At 36.2% G+C, this 20,513-nt stretch overlaps 1 protein-coding gene across 3 annotated transcripts in view; it reads left to right on the top strand.

Annotated features, from left to right (window-relative positions):
- SLC6A15 (solute carrier family 6 member 15) overlaps positions 1-20,513 on the top strand; it is a 52,792-nt gene that overhangs the window by 6,874 nt on the left and 25,405 nt on the right. For all 3 annotated transcript variants that reach the window (XM_020883316.2, XM_020883317.2, XM_020883318.2), the window contains 2 exons: positions 15,342-15,822; positions 20,156-20,313. In XM_020883316.2, coding sequence (XP_020738975.1) covers positions 15,534-15,822; positions 20,156-20,313 — 447 coding nt within the window. In that variant the 5' untranslated portion in view covers positions 15,342-15,533. The remainder of the gene's footprint in view (positions 1-15,341; positions 15,823-20,155; positions 20,314-20,513) is intronic.

Genomic DNA, 20,513 nt, shown 5'->3' with positions numbered 1-20,513 from the left:
CTGTGGAGGAATTTGGTGACCTAGAAAGATAGGGGTGGGGCTAGATGTGCTGGGAAAAAAGAGTGGGAAGATGTTTTTCCACTCTATGCCTGCCATTTTGCTGTGTTCAGTCAGTTCAGTTCAGTTGCTCAGTCTGTTCAATTCTTTTAAACCCCATGGACTGCAGCACACCAGGCTTCCCTGTCCATCACCAACTCCTGGAGCTTGCTCAAACTCATGTCCATTGAGTTGGTGATGCCATCCAGCCACTCATCCTCTGTCATCCCCTTCTCCTGCCAAGTTCAATCATTCCCAGCATCAGGGTCTTTTCCAGTGAGTCAGCTCTTTACATCAGGTGGTCAAAGTATTAGAGTTTCAGCTTCAACATCTGTCCTTCCAAAGAATATTCAGGACTGATCTCCTTTAAGATGGACTGGTTGGACCTCCTTGCAGTCCAAGGGACTCTCAAGAGTCTTCTCCAACACCACAGTTCAAAAGCATCAATTCTTCAGTGCTCAGCTTTCTTTATAGTCCAACTCTCACATTCATACATGATTACTGGAAAAAACCATGGCTTTGACTAGATGGACCTTTGTTGGCAATATAATGTCTCTTCTTTTTAATATGCTGTCTAGGTTGGTCATAACTTTTCTTCCAAGAAGCAAGCGTCTTTTAATTTTATGGCTGCAATCACCATCTGTGGTGATTTTCGAGCTGCCCCAAAAATAAAGTCTCTCACTGTTTTCATTGTTTCCCCATCTATTTGCCATGAAGTGATGGGACCAGATGCCATGATCTTAGTTTTCTGAATGTTGAGCTTTAAGCCAACATTTTCACTGTCCTCTTTCACTTTCATCAAGAGGCTCTTTAGTTCTTTGCTTTCTGCCGTAAGGGTGGTGTCATCTGCATATTGAGATTATTGATATTTCTCCCAGCAATCTTGATTCCAGCTTGTGCTTCATCCAGCCCAGCATTTCTTATGATGTACTCTGCATAGAAGTTAAATAAGCAGGGTGACAACATATAGCCTTGATGTACTCCTTTCCCAAATTTGAACCAGTCTGTTGTTCCATGTCCAGTTCTAACTTGCTTCTTGACCTGCATACAGGTTTCTCAGGAGGCAGGTCAGGTGGTTGTTATTCCCATCTCTTTAAGAATTTTTCAGTTTTTTGTGATCCACACAGTCAGGCTTTGACATAGTCAATAGGATTATACATTGGAAGTGACAAATAGATTCAAGGGATTAGATCTGATAGAGTGCCTGGAGAAGTATGGACGGAGGTTTGTGACATTGTACAGGAGGCAGTGATCAAGACCATCCTCAAGAAAAAGAAATGCAAAAGGCAAAATGGTTTACTGTGTTACTTATTCTAAATATAGATTTTAAAATATTCTTAAGTGAAGCCAGTAGCAAATAAAAGATACTCTTGGGAAAAGAGTATCTCGGCATCAGATGCCATCAAATGAGTAAGGTATAAAAGTCAATGGGTATTTTGACTCTGATTTTTGTAGTTTCTAAATTTAAAGAAGTTTCCTATATTCAGTTTCCCTAAGTAATAAAATTGTATTAGAACAGCGCATGGGATTTAATGGATTCACTAAAATTAACCAGTTATATCGGCATAAAAATGCATATTTTAGTGAATTGACAGATATTTTTAAGGAAAAAGTTGAGATGGTTATAGATTCAAATGTAGTTATTAAGAAATACTTATATGATAATATATGGTTTTAAGAAATAATACAGAGAATTCTTGTGTGCCCTTTACACAGTTTTATGCAAGTGTAGCATTTTGCAAAACTATACTACAACATCATAATTAGAATATTGACATTGATAAAGCAGCGAGCAGAATAGTTCCATCACTGTAAGGATCCCTGTGTGGCCCTTTCATAAGCACAAGCTCTTCTTTCCTGTCCCCAACCTCTCCTTAAATTGTGGTAATCACTGATCTATTATTCATGTTTGTTGTCTTGTCTTTTCAAGAATGTTGTGTAAGTAGAATCATATAGTATGCAACCTTTTGGGATTGGCTTCTTCCACTCATCATAATTGTCTGTAGATTCATCTAAGCTGTTGTGCGTGTTGGTAGTTTTTTTTTTTTTTCTTTCTTTTTCTGAGTAGTATTCCATGGTATGGATTTACCAGAGTTTCTTTAATCATTCACTCTTTGAATGACGTCTGCCTGAGTTGCTGCAGTTTAGGGCTGTTATAAATAAAGCTGCTATAGACAGTTGTTTATAGATTTTATGGAATCTAACTTTTCCCTTCTGCAGGATAAATGCCCAGGAGGGCATTGGGTTATATGGTAGTTGCATATATTGTTTTCTGGAGAGCTGCACCATGTTACATTCTCACTCCCCAGGTAAGAATGATCCATTTGCTCTGTATCCTTGTCAGAATTTGGTTATCACTCTATTTTAGCCATCTGGATCTGTGCAGTGACATTGCATTGTGGTTTTAGTTACCATTTCCTAATGGTAACTGATAATGGCAAACCACATTTCACATGTTCATTTGCCATCCATACATCATATTCAGTGAAATATTCCTTCATGTCCCATGTCTGTTTTCTGAATAATTTTTAATTGATGTGTTTTATGAGTTCTTATAGATCCTAAATACTGGTTTTTCTTTTCCCCTTGGGGTCATGGTTTGCAAATATTTTAGCTTTGCAAAATAAGTCTTTAGCTTATTTTTTTCATCCAATTAATAGTTCTTTAACTGAGCAGATTAAAAAATTTTGAAGTCCATTTTACTAAAATTTTTGCTTTGATGGAGTCTGCTTTTGGTGTCATGTCTAAGAACTCTTTGCTTAGCTCTATACTTCAAACATTTTCTCTGATGATATTTTTTAAAAAGTTTTATAGTTTGATGTTTTACATTTAAGTCCATGATTCACTTTGAGCTAGTTTTTTTATTAGGGTAACTAAAATGTGTCTTTCAAGGCTAATATTTAAATTGTGGTTAAAAGAAAATTGTGGTTAAAAGAAAATCACTGCATGGGTTTAAAAACCTAAACCACACCCTTTTTACACAGGTGTAACCCTGCTGTGAATAATTCCTTGGAAAATATTTTCATTTTAGTTAAGTATTTTTACTTTCAGTTAAATTCAATGACTATTCAGTTTATCTCCCCCATTTGGCAGTTATCAATTGCTACATATGCTACATAGCTAACTCTTTTTTTTTTTTTTTTAAGTAGGTTTGATACAGTATTTTATCAAAGCTTTCACCTTCTGTTACCTTCCTGGGATTGTAGTGACTTGAAACAATAATGATTTATCTTTTCTCATTATTCTCTGTGTTGTTTGGGCTCAGCTAGCTGCTTCATCTGTTCTAGTTGATATTCACTAGCAATTTAACTTTGACTAGAATGTCAAAATCTTTGTTCTTGTGCCTGTGGGTTTAGCTCAGATGGCTGATACAATCGGTTGACTGATTGAATTTATCTTCCTCTCTCTCTCCATGTGGGATTTCTAACAGGGCAGATGGACTTTTTAGTATTGAGCCTGGCTTCCAAGAAGTCAAAGCAGAAATTGCCAGATTTCTTTAGGCCTACCTTTGTAACTTGTATAGGGTCACTTCCGCATTCTAATGGTCAAAGTTTAAGCCCAGCCCAGAATTAAAAGAAGGAAATAGACTCCATCTTTTAACAAAATGAGTAACAGGGGTAATACTGCATTGGGAGGAATTGTTAATGTTTGTTTTTGTTTTCTACTATAGGAAATAGCTAAGATCATACTTGACATTCTAGGATGATGACAATAAAATATGTTAAATGCTTTCACATTCATTTTTTCCATAAAGCACAAAAATACAAATATGTAAATAAATGTAGTACAATAATATATGCCTATTGTTTATGTTCAATTGCTAAGTCATGTCCGACTCGTTGCAACCCCTCTTTACAGCATGCCAATTTCCCCTGTCCTTCACTATTTCCCAGAGTTTGTTCAGATTCATGTCCATTGAGTCAGTGATGCTATTTAAAAATCTCATCCTCTCCTGCCCCTTTCTCCCATTGCCTTCAATCTTTCCCAGCATTAGGGTCTTCCAGTGAGTCAACTCTTTGCATCAGGTGGTCAAATTATTGGAGCTTCAGCTTCAGCATCAGTCCTTCCAGTGAATATTCAGGGTTGATTTCCTTTAGGATTGACTGTATGAACGTAGTCCAGTCATGTCCAACTTTTTACGATCCTATGGACTGTAGCCCGCCAGGCTCTGCTGTCCCTGGGATTCTCCAGGCAAGAACACTGGAGTGGGTTGCCATTTCCTTCTCCAGTTAGGGTTGACTGGTATATGCCTATAATAGGCTACTGCTGCTGCTGCTGCTGCTGCTGCTAATAGGTGTCTGACTCTGTGCAACCCCATAGACGGCAGCTCACTAGGCTCCCCCGTCCCTGGGATTCTTCAGGCAAGAACGCTGGAGTGGGTTGCCATTTCCTTCTGCAATGCATGAAATTGAAAAGTGAAAATGAAGTCGCTCAGTCGTGTCCAACTCTTCACGACCCCATGGACTGCAGCCCACCAGACTCCTCCATCCATGGGATTTTCCAGGCAAGAGGACTGGAGTGGGGTGCCATCTTCCTTCTCCAATAATAGGCTGCTAATAACTCCTAAAAGTATGTCTACCTCTTAATTCCTGGCACTTGTGAATGTTACCATAACTGGAAAAAGAGTCATTGCAGAAATCATCTTCAGATCAAAAGATTATCCCCAAATCTCTAGATGGGCCCTCATGCCTTGCCATTACAAATGTCCTTATATGAAAGAAGCAGAAGGAGATTAGACACGAAAAGAAGAGGAGGAGACTCTGTGAATATGAAGGTTTGGATTGGAGTGGTGTGGCAGTGAGTGAAGGACCACGGGCAGCCCCAGAAGTTAGAAGAGGCCAGGCAGAGATTTCCCCCAGAGCCTCCTGAGGGAGCAGACGTGCCCACACCTTGATTTTGGTTCACTGAAGCTGATTTTGAATCTCTGGCTTCCAGAGCTTTGAAAAATTAGATTTCTGTTGTTTCAAGCCACGAAATTTTGAATTTGTTACAGAAGCCTCAGGAAATGAATACAGTGTCTAAATCTGAGGTGTCCTGAATATATTAATAAAAGTTTACATGTTCAAAAGACTTTTGTATGTTTTTAAAATGTTTAGAAGACTTTTTGAAAGAGTTACGTAAGATACACGATCTGTGCTTGGTTCACGGAAGTCAACAGAAATACATTTCAGTTTCTAGAAATTACTTTACAATTAACTCTGAAATAATTGTAGGCTCACAGGAAGGTGCGAAGGGAAGTCCTGTGTATCCTCCTGGCCTCCCCACTTGATAATCTTATATAAAAGTAGAGTAGACTATCAAAACAGCATATTGATACTGTATTATTCACAAAGCTTTTCCAGATTACACAATAATTTTTTTCCTATATGTGTGTGTATGTATGTGTAGTTCTTTGCAATTTTATCACATGTATATCCTCATGTAACCTTTATCACAATGAACACACTAAATGGTACCATCTTACAAGATTCCCTTGTGCTACTCATTTATAGCACACCCACCTGTCCTTCCATACCTGGGAACCACTGTGGTTCATCTCTGTCATTATGTAATTTTACAAATGCTTTATAAATTGAATCATGAAATATGCGTCATTTTCAAATTGGCTTCCTGCACCATTTTACCCACTCCAGGACTCTTGCCTGGAGAATTCCATGGACAGAGGAGCCTGGCAGGCTACAGTCCATGGGGTTGCAAAGAGTTGGACATGACTAAGAGAATAATACTTTCACCACCCCCCTCATTAAGTATCATTTGCTGGAAGTTCATCCAGGGTTTTGCATGTATCAATAGTTCTATCCTTTTTATGGCTGATATTTCATGATGTGGATGTACTCTGGTTTATTTAACCACTCATCTATTGAAGGAAACTGGGGTAGTTTTCAGTTTGGGGCCACTATGAGTAAAGATTTTTATGAACATTTATGTATAAGTTTCTGCTTGAAAATAAATTTTTATTTCTCTGAGATATACGCCTAAGAATACAAAATGGTAGTCATCCTGGTAATGCTATTATTAGTGCTAAAAGAAACTGGCAAAAAAAAAAAAAAAAGAAAGAAACTGGCAACTATTTTTTAGAGTAGCTATACTATTTTACATTTCTATTAGCAACATATGATTGATCTAGTTTCTTTACATCCTCACCAATTGTTGGTGTCATCATGTATTTATTTATTTATGCCATTCTGATAGATATGTTATAGCTTTTGGGGTAAAACATGTATTAACAAGTTTAAGTTGTTACTTTGTATTTCACTTGTAAAAATATTCTCCTCCTTTTGATTGGTTCTGTGATTTTTTTGGTCATCTTTTTGTTTAATGCATATCTCAGATGCAAGTGCCTTCCTGCTACTTTAGGATTTTGCATATTTTCACTGGAAATATTAATTAGTGTCTACCATAATTTCAAAAGATTCTGTAGCAACAGTAGTTAAAAACTCTTAAAAGGTGAAGCAAGAATTGTGTTGATTGTATAGTGAATTATATCTATTTTGAGTTAATTCTACAGTGAAATTTTTAGCAAGACTAATAAAGACAAGGGCAGAGAAAATACTTATTACTGATAACAGGGATGCAAATGATATGACTACAAATCCTATAGACATTAAATAGTTCTAGGGAATATTTTGAATCACTCTGCCGCCAATAAATTTGACAATTTAGATGATATAGATTCTTTGAAAAAACACAACTAACTGAAATTAAAAGAGTGAAAAAAGAAAAAAAAAGAAAAGCTAAGTAGCTGTATATCAATAAAAATAAATTGAATTTTTGATTTAAAATATTGCAAAAAAGAAAACTCCAGGCCTAGATGGTTTTATTGGTGAGTGCTGCAAACATTTTAGGAAGAAGTAAAACTAATCCTACATATATTCTCTCAGAAAATAAAAACTTTATTTCAAAACTCTTATTTAGGGGTCCACAAAAACCAGAGAAGGAAAATATATTGCATAAGAAAAAAAATTTTTACAGATCCACTTTCCCGTGAATATAGTTGAAAAATATCCTTACCAAAATATTAGCAATTTAATTCAATAATATATTAAAAAAAGGTAATAAATACAGACCAAGTGTGGTTTATCCCATAATGAAAGATATTAAATCAATAAATATAATACTTTACATGAACAGATTAAGAAGTTGTATGATTATCTTAATTTCTTAAGCAGGAAATTATATAACAAAAGTCACCAGTTATGCATGATTCAAAAAAAAGTCACTGAACTATGAATAAAAGAAACTTCTAAACAGGTAAAAGGATCCAATAGAAAAAAAAAATCCATCACTAACAGTGTACCTAACAGTAAAATATTGAGTACTTCCCCACTAACATCAGGGCATAGATGAAGAAGTCTGCTCTTAACACTTCTGTTCAAAATTGTGATAGATGTCCTAGCCAGAAAATAAGTCAAGACAAAGTAATTAAGATAAGCAATGAGAGAAAAACTATCTTTATTTACCAATTACTTGTATATGAAAATCCTAAATGATCTTTAAAAAATAACAACTTGATTAGCATTATTGCAGGAAAGAAAGGGCTTCCCTGGTGACTCAGCAGCAAAGAATTTGCCTGCAATGCAGGAGCTGCAGGAAACGTGGGTTCTCTCCCTGGGTGGGAAGATCCCCTGCAGGAGGGCATGGCAACCCACTCCAGTATTCTTGCCTAGACAGTCCCATGGACAGAGGAGCCTGGTGGGCTACAGTCCATAGGGTTGCAGAGTCAGGCACGACTGAAGTGACTTGGCAGCAGCAGCAGCAGCGGAATAGAAACCTTGTATTAAAAAAATCATATTTTTTTTCTGGATAGAAATTAAAGCAGATACAAATAAATGCAATGATATACTACATTCATAAACTGGAAAACTCAATTTTTCTGAGATGTCACTGTTCCCCAAATGGATCTACAGACTCAGTCAATGTAAACCCATTCAAAATTCCAGCAGACTGTTTCTTGAGCTAGAAATTGACAAGCTGATTTCAGAATTTGTATGGATGGGCAATGAAACAATCTTAAAAAAGGGAAAACATATTAAAAATGGTTAGAGTTGAGAAAGACAAATATTTATTATGTTGATTTTAAAAGGTTTTGAATCTCGTTTTGAGTATTTAAAATGGATTGTTTTTTCCTGAAAAGTTACACATGAAGATATTAAACAATACAGAAACAGGAGAATGAGAAAAATGTAAAGATAAGTCCAAATTAAATACTGTAACATTTCAAACATTTTAATGTATAAGTCTTTACATAGAATAGATAAATGGTAATAACATGCCTGTTACATTTATAATGGGTGTATTATTTTAATAGGTATATTATTTACATTTATAATACATTTATAATAGGTGATTTATAATAGTGTCTAGTGAGATTTTTTGTTTGCAAGCTGCAGAAATTGATGCTGGCTAAGAAAGAAAAAAAGAAACATTAACAGGGTCACAGGGGCTCAAAGAAACAATGGGGTGCTTGGCAATAAGAAGGGGAAGGGCAAGAATGAAAATGGTTCTGAAAACCAGGAAGCAGGATCCATGACCACTGTAGCAGTGACAGCCTGGGCATAGTGCCTTTGGAGTTAAGTGAGATGCCAACTTTTTGATCTCTTTGTTCCTGTCCTTGAGATTCAAAATCCAGGGAAGGGAAATCTAAGTGGATAAATGCAGATTATTTTCCAAGTAACAGCAGTACTTCTGTCTTTCCTATACTCATACCTACTTTAGCGAATTCACTTTATTGCTCCTTTCACCAAAACTCGGAGTTTATTTACTCTCAAGTCATCCAGACTTGGCTGTGTACCTTGCTTTGGGCAGTGAGACCTCAGCAGTTATGACTCAAACGGGCTTTAGTGCTTGCGTGTTGAGCTTACCCCTTTTGGCTAGAGTTGGAACTCTGAGCTTGTCATGGGAGCAGGTTGAAGCTCCACACATTGGAGAGACTGTGTGTAGGAGGATCAAAGTGCTTTGACTTATAGGCTGTGCTGAATGGCTCAGTCATGACTGACCCTTTGTGAGCCCATGGACTGCAGCCCGCCAGGCTCCTCTGTCTATGGGGATTCTCCAGGCAAGAATGCTGGAGTGGGTTGCCATGCCCTTCTCAGGGGATCTTCCCAACCCAGGGATCGAACCCAGGTCCCACATTGCAGGCAGATTCTTTACCATCTGAGCCGCCAGGGAGCTGGACTTCTAGGCTACCTCCTGCCTCCTGCCAGAATGTGATTTCCACCCGCTTAGACCATCCTCCTCCACTTGAGTTGAGAGGTGACTACAGTGCGGAAGTGACCCAAGTCAAGTGAAGCAAAGCAACCGATCATCTAAGCCTAGAGTAAATTGCTAACCCACAAAATCATGAGCAAATACAGTTTTTGTTTGTTAAGCTATTAAATTTTGAGGTAATTTACTATGCTAAGATCATGGCATCTGGTCCCATCACCTCATGGGAAATAGTTGGGGAAACAGTGGAAACAGTGTCAGACTTCATTTTTGGGGGCTCCAAAATCACTGTGGATGGTGACTGCAGCCATGAAATTAAAAGACACTTACTCCTTGGAAGGAAAGTTATGACCAACCTAGATAGCATATTAAAAAGCAGAGACATTACTTTGCCAACAAAGGTCCATCTGGTCAAGGCTATGGTTTTTCCAGTGGTCATGTGTGGATGTGAGAGTTGGACTGTGAAGAAAACTGATCGCCGAAAAATTGATGCTTTTGAACTGTGGTGTTGGAGAAGACTCTTGAGCATCCCTTGGACTGCAAGGAGATCCAACCAGTCCATCCTAAAGATCAGTCCTGGGTGTTCATTGGAAGGACTGATGCTGAAGCTGAAACTCCAGTACTTTGGCCACCTCATGTGAAGAGTTGACTCATTGGAAAAGACCCTGATGTTGGGAAAGATTGAGGGCAGGAGGAGAAGGGGATGACAGAGGATGAAATGGCTGGATGGCATCACTGACTCGATAGGCATGAGTTTGAGTAGACTCCGGGAGTTGGTGACGGACAGAGAGGCCTGGTGTGCTGCGATTCATGGGGTCGCAAAGAGTCAGACACGACTGAGTGACTGAACTGAACTGAACTATGCAGAGAGAGAAGACTGTTTTTTTTTCTTTTTAAAGTGGTGTAAAAATACCCGAAACATGTTGCATTTGCTTTGAACTCACATTAGCCTTAATAGAATAAACTTGTAATATAATACAAATATAAGAGGGACTATTATCATAGTAATAAAAGAAAACATATACTGAGTACTCTCAATGTGTTGGCGTTTATCCAAGCTCTTTATTATTAGCTAACTCAGCATTTCGGCCAAGGTCATAAAACTGTTAGTGATAGAGTTTGGATTTAAACTCAGTCTATTTCTATATCCTAGATGTTAATGTTTGGCACCAATACATGTCTTTTCATACCAGTAAAAATTAATTCCTACAAGATCCCATTAAAAGTAGTAAATAAGAAGGATTATATGAAACATGAAGAGGTGCAGTCATTATCCAGTTTTGGACCATGAGTTTCATATTTACATTTTCTTTTTTTCTGGCCATGCCACACAGTATATGGGATCTTAGTTTCCCAGCCAGGGATGGAACCAGTGTCCCCTGCATTGGAAGTGCAGAGTCTTAACCACTGGACTACCAGTGAAGTCCCTCATATTTAGACAGTATCCTAACTTGCTTTCTGCCATGAAAGATGAAGACGTTTCCATACCTTTCTTTCTTTCTCCCATTTAAATTCCTGATTTTGTTATATTAATTTTGCATATTAATTTTTATTATGTTTATATTTTTCTCCCTACATATTCTCCCTACATATATACATATGTATATTTTTCTCCAAACATAATTCCTATGTTTGAGCCTTATTTCCTTGTTTAAATTAATGTTTACTCCTATTGTTTAACATGGGTCTCTTTCCTGATTGGCTAAGTTTCACGATCATGTAGCCTGTTCCTCTCCCTCCCAGTAGGGCTCATCAGATCTCTCATGGATTGGACAATATGCCTGTGACATTAATAATTAAAAGATAAAATACTTGAGTATGAAAACTGGAGATCAAGTACTTTCTTCTCTTCACTTTTATAGAAGTGACTGAATATCCTGAGAAGTCTTTTATTTCTCCTTTTTACTTCTGCTTGAAATCCCTAGGAGTTTTTATCTCACTACTATCTCAGTGTTGACACTTCTGCATTACTTTTTGAAATTATTATTATCTAAGCGTCTGTTATTTCATCTTTATTTTGTGTTTCATTAATTTTGTTTCCTGATATACTACATTTATGTTTTGCTTTTGTTTCCTTCTCAACTATTACCCCTGTACCGTCAACTACATCACCCTGTTTCTCTGTAAAACTCATTCATTCTTAGCAACTGATTTCATAATTACTTAGTAAACAATCCTACCTTTGAATAGGGAGATTTCTGTCTTGTCATACTATGTGATAAAAAGCTTAGTGTCATGAAAATGGAGCATATATGGTGTGACTTGGAGCACTCTGCACCTTCAGTTCAGATTTAATCTCTGGAAGAGTGGTTGTCAGGCTTCCCAGGTGGCACTAGTGGTAAAGAGCCAATGCGGGAAATGCCAGGGACTTGGGTTCCATCCCTGGGTTGGGAAGATCCCCTGGAGGAGGACATGGGAACCCCCTCCAGTAATATTGCCTGGAAATTTCCATGGACAGAGGAGCCTGGTGGGCTACAGTCCATGGGGCTGCAAAGCATCGGACACGACTGAGTGTACACAGTGGTTGGTTGTTAAATTTTTTCTATAGTAAATATTTCAAGCTTTGCAGTGCATTCAAAGTGATTCAGCTCTTGTAGCACAAAATTAGCCATAGGAGATATGTACATTTGTGGGCATGACTCTGTGCCAATACAGTTCTCTTTATGAAATCAGACAGTGGGCTGTATTGGACCCACAGGCAGTATTTCTGACCCAGCTCTTGACTATCTGTTGCTCCATTGTGGATGGGAGGCTTTTCCCAGGTAATGATGACAGCTAATGCAGCTCCTTGGTGCAGACAGAGAACAGTCATGACAGCTTGCTGCCCAGTTGAGTCTGACATGAGTGGATGATGCTAACTTGGTAGAGACTGTGCAGTTACTTGATTCTGATTATCCTACTGCTCACATGACCTGTAGAATACCAGTACTTTATCACTCACTGCTTCATGTCCTTCCTGGGTATTCCAGTTTTGAAGCAACAGTAATACACTTTTGGAGATAGTCAGTTATATTTTCAAGTCTTCATCTGTGCCATACTTTTATGGACTAAGTTCTTCAGGCAAGCTTTTGGCATCCATAAAAATTTTCTCTTTCAAAAAAGTTGGGTCTTAAAATTTTGAAATTTATTTGACTTACAAATTGTTGTCTCATATACTAAGTTTTTATAACTCCACTCAGAAACTCTGTATTTTTTGGCTATATGCAGTCTCTATATAAGAAAGGAATGCCTCTGACTCAGTAAATATAGGACCTTGGGGAAAAAAGAAAAAAAAAACAAAAACCAGAAATAAAAGAAAAACGAAACCAATTGTGTAATAATGCAAAATACTTGTAGTTATTATATAATGTAATTCACCATACTTTCAGTTCATATAGTTGACAGAGTTAAACACTGAGAATGTGAGATTGGTAAGATAAAGTCATTCTCCAAGGAGAGATTATGGCCTATTGAAGAAGAGATATTTTTCCCCCCAAACAACTCACTTGTTATTGTGGAAGTTTCAATGTTAACTGCAGCCCCACCCTATATTATCCTATAGTGATCCCCATCCCATATTATCCTGCAGCAATCCCTAAGAGGAGGAGGTGGGTAAGAAGCAGTGAGAAAAGAGAGTATAAATTATTTTACTTGTGACATTTTTAATGTACTATCACTTTTGTTTTTGCTTATAATAGAAAAGGAACTGTAAATGCATGCAAATAGATATATAATATTCCTTTTTAAGTTTTAAATTTTATAAAGTTTGCCTACGATTATTGCATTATAAATCTGTATATGTAATTAAGTATATTTTAGGAATTTAAAATATAAAATTGCATTTAAATTTTGTTTCTGTTAGACATTGATTTTTTTCATAGAAAATAAGAACTTTGGGTTGTTGTATAGGAATTTTCAAATTAAACTTTGCCAAAAGATATACTATGTAAGCTGGTATGATTATCTGTTGGATATGTAAAAAACATGCAATAGTGTCTAAATACGTTATTTTTCTTTTTTTTTTCCTGCAAAGATGAGAAATATACAGAAGAAATACAATTCTGAGATAGCTAATTTGGGGGACACTCATGAGTAACACTGTTTTTTAATTTTTTTCTTTATGAAGAAGAGTTTTAGTGTAATAGTACTTTAAACTACAATACATTTCTTTCTATTTTATAGAAAAAAGCAAAAGGAATAGTAGATAAATGTTTATTGAGGAAACTAAGTTGAGTCATATAACTTCGAGAAGTTATGCAACTAAGTAAAAAGGCTAGGACACAACTCCAAACTTGTCAAATTAAAACAAATGCCCTTATCCTTATATCAGTAAAGTTATTATGCCAATAGTTTATCATTAGATGATCCAAAAAATGTAGACCATTAGATAATTTATGTCTCACAAATCACACTTTCTTATATGTCAGGTCGTTTTCTTCCAGCAAAAATTATTGGGAAACAGCTTTTTTCAGCTTTTCAATGATTGTATGTTTTCATTTATTGAACTAATACTTACTGAGCTTTAGGGGTAAATAATGCAAATTAAACAGACATACTCCCTAACTTCATGAAACTACTTCCTTATTCAAACCTTGTTGGCTTCTTTAAAATAGTTACCTTTAGAAGTTTTTCACTTATTCTAGAGATGTTTCTATTATTGAGACTATTTTGGGAATGCTTCTTCTTCAAGAATTTTCTTCACTGTCTTTCTTTTAACCTTCACCAAATCCTAAATTAGTGTTTTTCCTTGGGGTACACATTTTAATTTCGTAATCAATGAAACGCTGTCCAAATCTTAAAATGACAAATAGATGATCAAGTTGAAGAATTTTTTTTCCCATTGGTTACCCAGTAGTGTTTTTATTAAGGTTATAAGATAAAGTATGACAGAGGGTTTCTCTGACTTTTTAAATGTAAATCTAACAGCAGTTCCATTAAAGAATTCCATTCTTTTTCTAGCAGTGAATGGCAGAATTCTTTTGGATATCATTTTTCAAGCTTCCTGATCTAGTTTTGAGGAGAAGCTCTCATACATTTAGTTACTTTTGAAAACAGCTAATTTCACACTGGTCAGAATGGCTATCATAAAAAAGTCTATAAATAAGTTCTGGAGAGAGTGTGGAAAAATGGGAACCTCTATACACTGTTGGTGGGAATGTAAATTGGTATAGCCATTATGGAAAACATTCCTTTAAAAAACTAAAACAGAGAACTACCATATGATCCAGCAATTCCACTTGTAGGTATATATTTGGAAAAATGGAAAACTACTTCAAAAGGATGCATAAACCCCACTGTTCAATGCAGTACTGTCTACAATAGCCAGGACATGGAGGCAGTCCAAGTGCCCATCAGCAGGCAGTTGGCTTATGAGGATGTGGCGTATACATGCACACACACTGGAATATTACTCATCCATTAAAAAAGAATGAAATAGTGCCATTTGTAGCAAGATGGATGGACCTAGAGAATACTATGCTTAGCGAAATAAGACAAAGACAAATACCAAATGATGTCACTTACATGTGGAATCTGAAAAATAACACAAATGAATACAAAACAGAAATAGGCTCACAAACATAGGAAACAAATGTATTCGCTACCAAAGGGTGTAAGAGAGGAAAGGAGAAATTTCCCTTCCTGCAGTATATCCCTTAACGACTTTTCCCTTAATAGCAAATGAATGAGTAGATGAATATGCTAACAGAAGAAATTCTATATAAGACAAATTTACAGGGATGGCATGCAATTGTTTATGTAATTTTATAAGTGATAAAATTAGAATGTACTTTAGTCAGAGAGGGAAGAAGGAAGAATTAAGGTTTCAAAATTCTACTTACAAATGAACTGAGTATACGTTATGCAATGGGGTATATCTGAGCCTGAAGTAGATTTTTGCAAGGAGGAAGAAGTTAGCTAAAAGAAAATGTGTGTGAAGCTCTTGCGTACTTTACAATTCTTATACTTCTGTGAATATTAAGCTCTGAAAGGTCAAGGACAAGCATATATTTTATACTATGCAGAAAGAGTTTGCATCACAAAAATTAAGAAGACAGAGTCTTTGGTATTTTAAATATTTTTCCTCATTAAATATTATTGTTTTTCAACTTAAAATTTTACAGATACCTACAGAATATTGAACAAACAGATCCAGGATCCATAAGACTTTATCACCTTGAATCAAGGATTTCTTTGATATCCTCCTCCATCTTTTATTTGTATAAACTAACACATTTTTAAAAAGAATTAAGAAGTTTGCCAAAAGGAAAGTTAAAAACAAAACAAAACAAAACTACTACTACCCACACTTTCCAATGCCGAAGAATAGCAAGGTGGTAAAAAGAGAATTAGATGATGAGGTTATTGAGTCTGTCAAAGACCTTCTTTCCAATGAAGACTCAGCTGATGATGCTTTTAAGAAGAGTGAACTAATTGTTGATGTCCAAGAAGAGAAAGACACAGATGTTGAAGAAAGGTCTGAAGTCAAAGATGAAAGACCAGCTTGGAACAGCAAGCTCCAATACATCCTGGCCCAGGTTGGGTTTTCTGTAGGGTTAGGGAACGTGTGGCGGTTCCCATATCTCTGTCAGAAGAACGGGGGCGGTAAGTTTCTATTTTCTGCACTTTTTTTTTTTTTTGAGTGATACATTGCTGAGTAAATTGCAGTTGATTATGTCAAACAGCAATCATTGTTGCTGCAGTCTCAGTATTTTAGAAACTGTGAATTCCATTGTAAAACCAGGGAGACGCCTTTGTTGAAAGTGAGTTGAGCTCTGTTTTCAGATTAGGTTTCCATAGGAGCCGATGACTTGCTATGAACACACAAGGATTGCTTAAGATCATGGTCTCAACTTCTTTCTGTGGCTCCTGTTAACAACTCTAAACTACTGCCTTTTCTAACCAATGTTCCATTCCTTGTTCCTGTCAGTTATTCACTCTGGAGAAAATGCTTAAGTTTCTGATAAAAAAATATATTGGTGAACAAGAGAGAGAATGTTCTATCCACAGTGTGTTAACTCTGAATTTTGAGTTGTTTCATTCTTCAGTGAAACAAAGTTACATATAATTTAGAATGATTATAGTCTTCAGTTGCCAACCAGAACTTTGTAGATCCCAGTAGAAGGAATTTAACCAGATAATTAATATAATACCGGATAGTCTTCATCCTTAGATATCAGCACTGTTAAGATGCTGTAAAGAAATTAGCATTTTTAATTTCAAACACATTATCCCCATCAGCATATTTAGCTATTTGTATTTGTGCCTATAATTGCAAGGGTTATTTAGTGGAAATTGTCTTAAAATCAAGAAAATAAAAACATATACAAAAGAATAGATAGTTCCTATAGGATACAGGCTCAATAGTACACCCGATTAAACTAAACTTTACCTAACATTAGGCTTATTAAATTAAAATAACTTTAATATTTGCTTTACTTTCTTTACCTTTAGTATCTTTATTATACACATATATGGAACCTATTAAAACAAGTGTGTTTAAATATTAAATGTTCTGTATGTGGCATTTCAGCACATAAAGGAAAGAATTACTATTTTGGTATTTGATTCCAGTTTGTGATAGGTTTGGTGACAGGACAAAAACATGGTTTTATTTTATTTTGATTTAATTACCAACCTGTAAATCAGTTGAAGTAATAAAACCATTCACATGTGAAATGGTTTCTTTTAGTCACTAAAATAAAAAGCTAAGGTGTCAGGTGACAAAATACATTTAATGTCTTGCTTAGTTAATTCAACCAGGGGAAGACCAACAGGTTTGGGGGAAAGTAGCATGTGTGATGGACTGAGCGACTTCACCTTCACTTTTCACTTTCATGCATTGGAGAAGGAAATGGCAACCCACTCCAGTGTTCTTGCCTGGAGAATCCCAGGGACGGGGGAGCTTGGAGGGCTGATGTCTGTGGGGTCACACAGAGTCGGACACGACTGAAGTGACTTAGCAGCAGCCTGTGTGATGGGCTTCCCAGATGGTGCTAGTGGTAAAGAACCTGCCTGCCAATGCAGGAGACATTAAGAGATGTGGGTTCAATCCCAGGCTTGGGAAGATCCCTGGAGAAGGAAATGGTAACCTACTCCAGTATTCTTGCTTGGAGAATCGCATGGACAGGAGTCTGGTGGGTTATAGTCCATGGGGTTGCTAAGAGTAGGACATGACTGAAGTGACTTAGCCTAGCACTAGCCTAGGACACACAGCCTGTGTGATAAATCTGCCTGAGAGGTAAGAATCAATACATGGAGTTGGTGGTCCACTACCCATCACTCCACTGAACCTGCAAGCTCCTTAGCTAGTCTTTAACATCACAGATGAATTATTTACCAAATCAAATGTGCTTTATATTTCACAACAAATTATCCCATTTGCAAGATGGGCAGAAGATGAATTCTGATTTTCAGACCTTTTGCCTTAGGCACTTTATTGACCATACTATTAAGGAAGAGGCTATTTTGGCTGAAAACTCAGGTTGTTTGCTGCTTAATATAGTAGTAGTCTTGGTGGAAAACTCTAAAGGAGTTGGTTATCAGTTAGCAAAAATGGCTCTTGCTCCTTACTTTTATATGTAAAGAAAATCAAGATGCCTTTCCAAGAATTGTCCCCTCTCTTCTAATTACATGTGCTAGAGAGTGATATTATAAAACACGAATGGACTTCATCATTTTGAGATGGCTGTTGGAGTTCAGAAGGGTACTAAGCATGCAGTGTAGCTTTGAGCATCTAGGTATTTGACTAGTTAACCAGTCTCAACTTGCATAAATCTTATTCATCATTTGAGGTACTTTATGAATAATAGAATAAAAAGTAATAGACCAATATAAGTTGATTTGTCTGAAGATATTACTTAAAGCACAATGATTAAGCTTGAGAGTGAAAGGGAAAATGTTATTTGCTCAGTCATGTCTGACTCTTTGCTGCCCAGTGGACTGTAGCCTGCCAGGCTTCTCTGTCCATGGGATTTGCCAGGCAAGAATACTGGAGTGGGTTGCCATTCCCTTCTCCAGAGGATCTTCCCGACCCAGGGATCGGACCCAGGTCTCCCACATTGCAGGCAGATTCTTTACCATCTGAGTGACCAGGGTAGCCCTGATTAAGTTTAGTAAGTGTTATAGTGTAGAAACTACCAGCTCAGGTTTTGAAGCCAATCTGACTAGGAAGCCTGGCTCTTTCCCTCACTATACAGGTGACCTTTCACAAGTTAACTTAGTATTTCTGGCTTCATTTCCACCCTTGTTAAATGAGGATAATAATTGTGCTTACCACACTGGATTCTTGTAAGGAATAAATGAGTGACTACATACAACATGGATAGAAGTATGCCCGGCAAATAGTAAATGCTCAGTTGTGTTTTAACTAGGACTATTTGTATTTCCGGGACTGTAGAGTGTTTGAGTCAGAAGAAATGGCTAGGTATCTAATCCCATGTCATGTCCACATAACTGAGAAAATGTTCCCAATGAGTCCAGTCTTTGTTCATTCTCTTTTTTTCTCCTAGTCGATCACACACACATAAACCTATTCACACCCCAGGATTTCATGCAGGTGTGAAAGTGCGTTTTCAGTCCTTCAAGAAACATTCTCAGGTCATTAGTGCTTGAATCCTACTAGTCATCTTAGTGTTTGAATTTTGATAATTCTGTTTTATAATTTCATGCATCGATGCTTTACATTACATACTCCTCTGTAGAATCAACTCATGTCTCAAAGTCTGAAAATCAGCTGTAAGAGAGTAGAGATTTTCTACCGACCACTGTATTAAAGGAAATTCTTATACATGGAAATTATTTAAGATTTGTATAGACCCTGAGATAAATGACTTGAAAAAAATCATTAATATTTACTTCTTCAACAGAAAAGGTACCAGAACAATTTGAACAGCTTCCAAAATCTATTCAATACCATCAAACATTTTCATTTTAATGAGAGAAATATAATGAATGGCCTCCTGTTTATAAAGGGCATTAGTCCCCACGTGGTAGTATCTGGTTGGAAAAAACTCCAGATATGAAATTTGAATGTAGCAAGTCCAATTTAAAGGTTATCTAATGAATAATTTGAATACATACCTTCACTTAGAAATGAGTACAGGTTTCATATTTGACTTTATCAGTCATAGAGTCTAATATTAACATTGTCAATCGATTTAGTACATTTTTAAGTCACTGGGCATGTATCTTAAGTTGAGATTTAGCTGTAAAATAATACGTATATATATTTAAGTATGAAAACTTTACTATGAAAAATGGCACATATATTTTATAGTAGCTATTAATTATCTTTTTAAAAAAATTAGTGTTACCTACCCCTTAGCAGAATTTTGGAAAACAAAAAATTACTTATTTCCCGAAGTGAACTTTTTCTATAACATATATATGAGAAAAAAATGCCATTTGTCTGTGGTAGACGTTTTCTTTTTTCTTCTCTTTCAGTCTAAGCAGGCACTTGTTCTTTCCTGTTGTTACTTAGGGAAAAAGTCAGTTTAATATCATAACATCTCATTCATTTTGATTTATCAGATTTGAAATGCATGATTTAGATGAGTTTGAGTAAAATTTAATAAATGACTTCATTAACAGTTTGTGAATAAGACTTCCAGGAGCTTTTGAAACCTATTTGAGAAAATATTTTAAGGAATCAATTATTTTTACAAAAAGTAAAGTTGTTTTACCTTTTCAATAAAATGAAACTAAAGCTATTCATTGATATCCTTACTTTTTTTCATGATTATTTTTTATCAGAAGTCAAATTCAGGTTTCAAATACCAGAAAGCTTAAAGTAATGAAATTTCATTTTCTTTAAAGTCTTTTATAATTATACTTAGGGAAATTTAAATGTCATCTTTCATGAGATAATCAGAATTAGTGTATTCTCTACTTTGGCCGTTGAAAATATAATCTGTTTTATTTGTTCTTCTCCCTATAGGTGCCTATCTTTTGCCATATTTAATACTACTTCTGGTAATAGGTATTCCCCTTTTTTTCCTGGAACTTTCCGTGGGTCAGAGAATTCGGCGAGGAAGCATTGGTGTGTGGAATTATATAAGCCCTCAACTGGGAGGGATTGGATTTGCAAGTTGTGTTGTAAGTTTCCTGGTATGGTATATGCCATATAATTTTTTACAGGGTTTGTAATTATATAACCTGAAGTTAAATGCAACCTTGGAGTGTATATTTCTACTCAGCTTTTTAATCATGTGTTAAAAAAACCACTACTGGAGCTTGCACTAATACCCAAAATATGCTGTAATGTGCATGTAGTACAATCTTGTTAATGGATTTTC

The sequence above is a fragment of the Odocoileus virginianus genome, chromosome 24, assembly GCF_023699985.2.
Source record: "Odocoileus virginianus isolate 20LAN1187 ecotype Illinois chromosome 24, Ovbor_1.2, whole genome shotgun sequence".
Taxonomy (NCBI): Eukaryota; Metazoa; Chordata; class Mammalia; order Artiodactyla; family Cervidae; genus Odocoileus; species Odocoileus virginianus.
This window is presented reverse-complemented; position numbering and strand designations above follow the sequence as displayed.